The sequence below is a fragment of the Leucopleurus acutus genome (genome assembly GCF_964270905.1).
Source record: "Leucopleurus acutus genome assembly, chromosome: 8".
Taxonomy (NCBI): Eukaryota; Metazoa; Chordata; class Mammalia; order Artiodactyla; family Delphinidae; genus Leucopleurus; species Leucopleurus acutus.
Window position 1 is genome coordinate 60,207,766 of NC_139151.1, and position 9,312 is coordinate 60,217,077.

The window sequence follows — 9,312 nt, forward strand, 5'->3', positions numbered from 1 at the left end:
TTCAATATTTACAAAAGGATTTCCTGGTCTGAAAATTAGTAACAAATTATAAATTTCTGCCAAAAGAGCCAATTAATAACAATACTTTAAATACCTTCTACTGATGATCAGAAAACCATGAAAACTCAGAACTTATTTCTCTTTTTTTTAGAAAATTTTAACAAGATCATATCCTGGTCATTTTTCAAAGTTATTATAAAGACGAAAGCATAAATTAATTCCTATCTAAAACTACTGGAGTGGATTTATTCTTAATAATAGCTGAAGATTTTTCTCCCTCATTTGTTATTTTTTAAAACTTACTCTGCCCAAATGTTGAAGCTGTGCCAAAGCCACCGGTGCCACCCCCAAAGGGTGTTCCAAATGACTTATTAAACATCTTCGAAATCTTCAGAAAGCTGGAAAGAAGAAAAAAATTATCACTTTTTAAAGACCACAGAATGCAATGGAATTTTTTTCAGAAAAATATATCATTCTATAAATTTAGTTAGGTCTATTCAAACTATAGCATAACGTTCACTCTCATTCAATATCCTAAAACTCTATATGATAAAACAGACTTTGTAAAGTTGAGCTGAAATGAATTAGTACCATAATGTGAAGTTAAACTTCATATCCCACCAACAACCATCCCTTTAAAACAATGTTTTTCGACCTTTTTGAAAAACCTAAGCCCCCCTTTAATAAAGATTTCAGGTCTACTATACCAGATTTTGGTATGTCCCACGTAGTAAGTTATGCAGAATACCCATTAAAAATTACAAGGATATTCTCTTATCCCAACCACCTGAGAAGCTAAAATTTTTGTCAGGCTTTAGTTTCAACAGTTTGCATTGTAAAGTTTCCCCCCCATTTGCTTGTATATAAAATGATGTAATATTGTTCTTCAAACTATACACACACCTCCTCCTCTCATCTCTAAATCCCAGAGATTCTGGTGCCCTGACATTCTTTTTGAGATTACTTCTTAACACTACTCTCTATGGTCCCCTGCTTATCTATCTTCTACTTCTTCTGGGAATATTACAGAAAACCTTTGGTCAAAACCCCCACTGCATATGAATGAGTCCCCTCCAGTATCCAAACTATACACCCAGGCACACTTAATGAATTGGACCAAAGTTCCAACAAGTACAAAAATGAAGTTTGACTTCCCCCACCTAGATCTGAATGAAAACAAGGTAAAGGTATAGTTTACTAAAGAAGTAAACACTTTCCCCCTCTATAAATTTTCCTTAAACTTAGGACATCTGCTACCACTTACCTGCCAGCAGACAAGAAAATAATGAGTAAACTACTTTAAATATGAAAACTCAGAAAATAGTCAATCATGTTTGTTTGGATTTTATAACAGGCATGATGGCTTTTTTATTATTTACACATAATGAAGTAGTTTTTTTCTTCTAGTAAAATCATATGCCTCATTCATATAATAGAATTAAACGTATCAATAACATGTTGAGGTGTGCCCCACCCACAATATTCCAGTGTCCCATTAGCACTTTGGTATTCTAACATCCAAAACATTTTGTGCAACACTGGAAAAAAGGTGAAATAAGAAATGCTTTTTATAGAAAGCAACATTCTGCCCCCTGTGTTCCCCTAGGAAAAAAATTCCAGCACTTAGTTCTTTATCCTAACATCCAGGAATTTAATAACTCCTTCAATTAAACAAAGCTCACTGAAACCAGTGGTTCAAGAAGGCCACATCAGAATTAGATGGCAAGCTTTTCAAAGTACAAGCCTCTAGGCCCCATTCCAGAAGTCAGAAACCAAAATGTCCAGGATTGGGATGTAGACATTTGCATTTTGAAAGGCTCCTCAAGTGACTCTAATGCATTCCCTTGGAACTGGAGGCTATATTTCAGGTAATCATCATTTCTCTTTCAGTAATGAGATCTGCTTGAAGTTTCCTGCCTTCCCAATTTATCAGGTGTCACAAAGTGACAGACTGGACCTTTACCATATTAACTGGTGACTCTCCCTTCCAGGGGAAATATTCTTGGAAGTACTATTGTTTTGCTTTTCAACAGTTGATTCAGAATTGACAGTTATGCTAGGGGTCAGATGTCTGGACCAACTCATTTTGATTGTACTCTCTCTCACACTGCAGTCTTGGGTCACAGCCCCAACTAAATCCACTTTATCTGCTGACTAAATTTTTTGACCTGTCACCAGTAAGGTAAAAACTGAGTTGTAATATTGTTATCATGCTAAATCTGCCATTTGTTTTCTTATTTGACCCCACAAATAGCAATCTATTCGTGTAAATCTGACATCTTCCATACAGCTGACATGTCAGGATGCAAAAGCCTAGTTAATAGTTTTTCTCTATGAAATCTGTCCTCATATAGAAGATTTTAGTGTTAATTAGGGTTTCAGTGGCACTAGGTTCTACAGACCAAATCCACAACTTCTAGCAATCAAAATTTGATTTTAAACAGTCTTATCCTAACATAAAAACCTAGTATCACACATATATTCCACAAAGGATTTTATGTAGTAATAAAATATCCTGAGAAACACCTCACAGTTTACAAGCCCTTATATATTATCTCAACAACCCTAAAAGGATCATATGGAAACAGGATCAGGTGTTCAGCAAGTTTCCCCAAGGTCAAAGAAGTGATAAGTGGTAGATCCCCAGTTTAACCTCTGACTTCCCATGGACACCTTCAATCCTAGGATGGAAGATACTAAGAAACAAGCAAGAACATGTGCTGTGGGCTTCCCTGGTGGCGCAGTGGTTGAGAGTCCACTTGCCGATGCAGGGGACACGGGTTCGTGCCCCGGTCCGGGAAGATCCCACATGCCGCGGAGCGGCTAGGCCCATAAGCCGTGGCCGCTGAGCCAGCACGTCCGGAGCCTGTGCTCTGCAACGAGAGAGGCCACGACAGTGAGAGGCCCACATAACGCAAAAAAAAAAAAAAAAAAAAAGAACATGTGCTGTATATTAAGGAAATTCATCTGTTCCAGACCCAAGAACAAGGACAATACAGGGACCAAATCCAATTTAGACTCCTGGAAAAAAAGCTTCTCACTCAAGCTCAGCCTATCTTTTTGGTTCTGGCAAAGATGAGCCTGGTTTAGCCTCAAGCCTGATCACACTGGGATTCTAAGTGTTTTTTTAAAAACTATCACCATGGAAGCCAACCAAGATTTTGGAAACAGCCTCATTATTTTTATCATGATCATTAGAAATTAAAGAATGGCTAATACATTAAACCCTTTGCTCTTCAAACAAATCAATTTCCTGAATATGCTATGAAATGTCAGTGACTCATGAGAAATGCCCCCCCCACCGCCCCTACCAAACAACGTACTAATTCATTCTTCAAAACCTAGTTCAAATGACACCTCTTCTATAAGCCTTCTCAAACTCCCTTTAGCAATTAGTCATTCCTTTGGGCTTCCATGGCACATTATGATTTGTTTACACATATCTATCTTGACTCTATAGTGGACCTGTGATAACACCAACTACACAGATCTCCCTTTGGGACTCAAGGATTTGTTGTCCCAGCTGCTGAGAAGTACTACCAAAAGATTGCCCTCAGCTGTCGGCCCTCTTCAGAACAGCTGAGAGCTGCCTCACCCAAGGTCAGATCATCTCCAGAGGATAGACCATATCCAAAAGCCAGGCACCTTTGCTCCACCTTAGGGTAACTCTGAAGGGTGATTCTAGCTTCATACTCTCCATGGATTGGCTGAGGCCTTCATTAAGATCACAATTCAATTTCTTCCTCAGCTCATTTCTGCTTCCTTCTCTCCCACAGATGGTGATCCCAAGCTCACTCTCTAATAAAACTCATGCAGGATTATCTCCAAGTCAGTGGCTGCTTCCCAAGGAAGTCAACCTCTCAACCTCCCCCAACGATCCCCTCAATACGTAATCAACTCCTCTAAGGTAGGAATAGTACCATTTGTTTACTATCCCAAAATGTAACAATGGGTCTGAAACATAGATGTACTCATTTTCCAAATTAATGATAATCATCATGAATGTGCCTTTAAAACACAGTCTAAATGATCAAGTTACTTTTTTTTTTTTTAGTTTATTTATTTGGCTGCACCGGGTCTTAGTTGCAGCATGCGGGATCTAGTTCTTTGACCAGGGATCGAACCGGGGGGCCCCCTGCACTGGGAGTATAGAGTCTTAACTGCTGGACCACCAGGGAAGTCCCATGATCAAGTTACTTTAGAAGTACCTTCTAACTTAAAATTATGCTAGATTAATTCTCACAACAAAAGGAAGCCATGAAAGGAAAGATTCTTGGTAGAATTTATCATTTAATTCAGAGGTTGCAAAAGGGAAGAGATCACACAATGGCTGGATACAACCACCAGACACTTCTTTGGCCTGTTATATATACATACATACATACACATACACACACACACACACACACACACACACACGGTATATTATACACATACATATGTATGTATGTATTTTGAAATGTTTATGTATATATATATATTGTCAATCTAGCTGATAACATTTAAAATAGGGATATGTCAGAAAAATGATTAAGCAGACTAGGATTATAATCACTTCATGGCAGTAAGAGTCTGGAGCTTAGTAGGAACTGTCTCTTTTGGTCATAGCCATACTCTAATGTGCCACAATACCCACCCAGTATCATTGATCTCCATCAGCTGCCTGGCCCCAACAGGTTTTGAGTTTGTAACTTCTGATATAATCAAAGAAAGAACCCACACATTAAGAACTCAAAGAGCATGTAATTGCCAAGAAGTAAGAAGTCAAAATTAGGCAGGAAAATGGGCGAGAACTGTGAGGAAAAATTCCTGATGACTTAGAATGCGAACTAGGTCTTAAGGGATTAGAAAGAGAAGAGAGGGAAAGCATAAGAAAGGTACACAGGTAAGAATGGGTTATTTGTGTACCTCTATCTGGCCTTGTATCTCAACACCAAGCTCAGTTTCCCTCATATGATAAACATATAATAAATGTACTTAACAGTTTATTATGTAGTGATGTCATTAACATTAAATTACCCAATTAAAGGAGTGAATCAGAGCATTCTGCTAAGTATGTACCCAGAATATGGTGTATCAAGAGTAAGGCACCACCAGAACATTTGAACAAAGTTACCCTATGAGAATTATTCCAAGTAAAAGATGTTTAATGAAAAAAAGGAAGTTGAAAAAGATACATTTGGCAGATTCTTTCTGTAAAATAGAAAAGGTAATACACTGTTATTTATGGATACATATATACATAGTAAAAGTAAAAGAGGGAGACTGGTTACTAAAATAGATGAAGGTGGTTGCCTCTGGGGAGAGGAAGGGAAATGAGGCATGGGGCAGAGATTCAGAGGACCCAAACTTTTCTGTAATGTTTACTTCCTCTATTAACAATAACAAAAGATCTAGAGGATGCAGATATCTGCACTAACTCTCTATTTCCATTAAAAAATCTATTCAAAAAAGAGAAAGAAGTAATCCTAGAGACTGAAATGTGTGGAACTTCTAAATTCATTCAAGTTTAAAGGAATAGCACATATTCAAGTCTTTATCCTTTCAAATACATTAACCTGGCCCAAACTAAAACCCTCCTAGAGTAAATAATACTAGCTAATACTTAAGTTCCTACTGTGTCCCAAGGGCTGTTCTAAGTGCTTTTTTAAAAAAATTCTATTCACTTATTTATGGCTGCGTTGGGTCTTCGTTGCTGCGCGCGGGCTTTCTTTAGTCTTCGTTGTGGTGCGCAGGCTTCTCATTGCAGTGGCTTCTCTTGTTGCAGAGCACAGGTTCTAGGCACGCGGACTCAGTACTTGCGTCGCAGGCTCTAGAGTGCAGGCTCAGCAGTTGTGCACACGGGCTTAGTTGCTCCGAGGCATGTGGGATCTTCCCGGACCAGGGTTGAACCCCTGCTCCCTGCATTGGCAGGCAGATTCTTTTTTTTTCTTTTTTAAATTAACATCTTTATTGGAGTATAACTGCTTTACAATGGTGTGTTAGTTTCTGCTATATAACAAAGTGAATCAGCTATACATATATCCCCATATTTCCTCCCTCTTGCGTCTCCCTCCCACCCTCCCTATCCCACCCCTCTAGGTGGACACAAAGCACCAAGCTGATCTCCCTGTGCTATGCGGCTGCTTCCCACTAGCTATCTATTTTACATTTGGTAGTGTATATATGTCCATGCTACTCTCTCACTTCGTCCCAGCTTACCCTTCCCCCTCCCAGTGTCCTCAAGTTCATTCTCTATGTCTGCGTCTTTATTCTGGCAGGCGGATTCTTTTTTTTTTTTTTATTTTTTTTCGGTACGCGGGCCTCTCACTGTTGCGGCCTCTCCCGTTGCGGAGCACAGGCTCCGGACGCGCAGGCTCAGCGGCCATGGCTCGGGCCCAGCCGCTCCGCGGCATGTGGGATCCTCCCGGACCGGGGCACGAACCCGTGTCCCCTGCATCGGCAGGCGGACTCCCAACCACTGCGCCACCAGGGAAGCCCTAGCAGGCGGATTCTTAATCACTGCGCCACCAGGGAAGTCCTAAGTGCTTTTTAATGAATTCTCTTATAAACCTCCCAAAAATCCAATAAGGTTATTCTTATCCTTATTTTACAAATGGGGAAGTTGAGACAGAAATAACTTGCCGAAGATCACAAAGTTATTATTTACTCCAGAAGCTATGCTCCTAGAGTCCTCCTTAAGAAAGAATACTGACAACTAAAGGGAAATGACTTTACATTCATTACAAATAGGGAACCTATAAGACCAAAATTTGGCAGTATTGATCCAGCACTATCAGGAGAAAGAGACACTTCTCTGGCAAACATGGGAGTTCTAGTCACCAGGAAGGTAATCTCTCTCAGGGACTGACAATTCATAAGGTTATCACCGTGGCTTCTATGAACTTTCCTACAAAGATTAACCACTTCCTCTATGGACGGACTGACTTACACTCGTTGCAATTTTTTTTGGTGTAAGACATATTTAGAGGGACGTCCCTGGTGGCGCAGTAGTTAAGAATCCACCTGCCAACACAGGGGACACGGGTTCGAGCCCTGGTCCGGGAAGATCCCACATGCCGCGGAGCAACTAAGCCCATGTACCACAACTACTGAGCCTGCACACCACAACTACTGAAGCCCACATGCCTAGAGCCCGTGCTTTGCAACAAGAGAAGCCACCTCAATGAGAAGCCTGTGCACCTTAACGAAGAGTAGCCCCTGCTCGCCGCAACTAGAGAAAGCCCAGGCACAGCACCAAAGACCCAATGCAGCCCAATAAAAGTGTCTTTCAACTATTTCAATTTATTCAATTTCCCCTTAAAATTAAAAAAAGACATATTTAGAAAGAAAAAATAAAAATGAAATAGTGTTATACAGAAAGAGACAATGTCCTTAAATTTACTGTTCTCTATGCTCAATCTTCTAATTAATAATTCAGACTGTGAGATACAAGAAAGAGGTAGCCTTAATGACAGGTTAACAGTAGTCCAGTATTCTCCCACCGTCCCAACTAAAGCTCAATAAACTGATGTCCAATTTTCGTGAGCTTTGTGAACTCTGGGCACAATGACAAAACTGTTTTCTTCCAGAAAAGTGGTGGACAGACCCTGAAACATGGTAACACCCAGTCAACTGCCAACTTTAAGTGCTATCTGAATGACTAAGCAAGCTTGCTGCTCTCTGACAACAGAAAGTCACACAAATGGGAAGTAATTTTTTCTTTCCACTTCACTGAGTTCCTTTGTATCAAACTCAGTAAAGAGCAAAAACACTAAATATCTGTTAGACAAATGGATTAGTATAGTACTTTCCAGCTTACAAAGTACTTTTTCATATAGTCTCTCATCTAATCTTCACAAAAGTACTTAAAAAGACAGGAATTATCATCACAGATAAACTGAATAGAAAAATACTAATTTTTGCCTTGGATGAGAGAGGAGGGATGGGAGTTGGGGAGAATTCCAGGTAAAAGAGATTGGCCTAATCTTAATCACCTAATAATATAGCCCAGCAAAACTATCCACTTGTTTTACAGTATCCTTCCTATGATTAATCCCCAGATCAAGCCATTCCCCTTGTTAGAACATTCATTCTTCTCTCTAAATACTATGTTCCCTTTTCTTTCTAAAAATTGCTGCTCAAGCCTCACCTGCTTCACATGACTGTCCCAGATTAGACCCTTCAGACTCTTATCAGTATAAAAATACTTCCCCTCCCCCTCCCCCTTTCCAACCCCTATTACATAAACTAATGCCTCCCAGCTGTTTTTAGTTATGCACTATATTTGCTGTTATACCTGCCACTTGAGTATATGAGTTGTTTGCTGCCCTGGTAAAAAGCATCTTGATTTTGCTTCATTTCTCCCATTCGTGTGTAAAATTAACTTGAAATAACCCACAGTGTCTAATACAGCTCCTTCCTCATAGTGCTGAGTAGCATTTTTTCATCCCCTTAACATAACACTCATTTTACAAACTGAAGTAGTGAAGAATACATTAGCTTTAGAGACAAATCTATATTAAAAACTCTCTGCCACTTAGTATGTTTGCAGTTCTCTGTAAATCTAAAATTAATTCAAAATAAAAAGGTAAAAGAGGAATAAAAAACCGCTGCTACTTGCTACTGTGTAATTGTAGTTAAGTCATGATATTCAACCTCAGATCTCAATTTCTGTTGATACATCTGAACAATAGGGATTATACAGCCTACACCAAAGAACTGTTAGGAGGACAAAGTTGTCTCAAACTAGAGTTCCTCAAAAGCAGGTTTGTGTTTAGTTTTACAATATTTTTAATTAGAAAAATGTAATAATTTCCCCCCACTCTAAACCTTGATTGATCAATGCCTAGCTAGAACTCCATACATAATATGACTTATTTCCCAATACTTCAGTGTCATCTACTGACCACTTAACACAACTGTAAAGCACCACTGCAAACAATGAAAACAATTACCTCCCCACACAATATACCGAGTCACTCTGGATCATTCATTCACTTCTGCTCCTTTCACATCTCTAGCCTCATTCCCAACTACTCACCTTTTTAATTTACAAAACCATTTGCCTATTTCTTAAGAAGCTTATTCCAGCAAGAAGGGTTCGGGGGGCAGATACTAGTAATCTTTGTGTAAAAGAAGCACATGGAGGTCTAAACAAAGGTGTGATGATGAGTGACTCCAACACGTATTCAAGGAGGATGAACTGTTCCCTTCCTGAACAGATTAATTCAGGCATTCGATTATTCTTCCCTTGATCAGTGGTTTTCAAATAGTTAGCTATGGAACCCACTCCATAAAACAGACATAAGCACAAAAGCTGCCCTGGCTGAA

At 39.4% G+C, this 9,312-nt stretch overlaps 1 protein-coding gene across 11 annotated transcripts in view; it reads right to left on the reverse strand.

The window, feature by feature from the left end:
• NUP98 (nucleoporin 98 and 96 precursor) overlaps positions 1-9,312 on the reverse strand; it is a 100,459-nt gene that overhangs the window by 86,460 nt on the left and 4,687 nt on the right. For all 11 annotated transcript variants that reach the window (XM_082844550.1, XM_082844548.1, XM_082844551.1 and 8 more), the window contains exon 2: positions 304-398. In XM_082844550.1, the coding sequence (XP_082700676.1) occupies positions 304-379 (76 nt within the window). In that variant the 5' untranslated portion in view covers positions 380-398. The remainder of the gene's footprint in view (positions 1-303; positions 399-9,312) is intronic.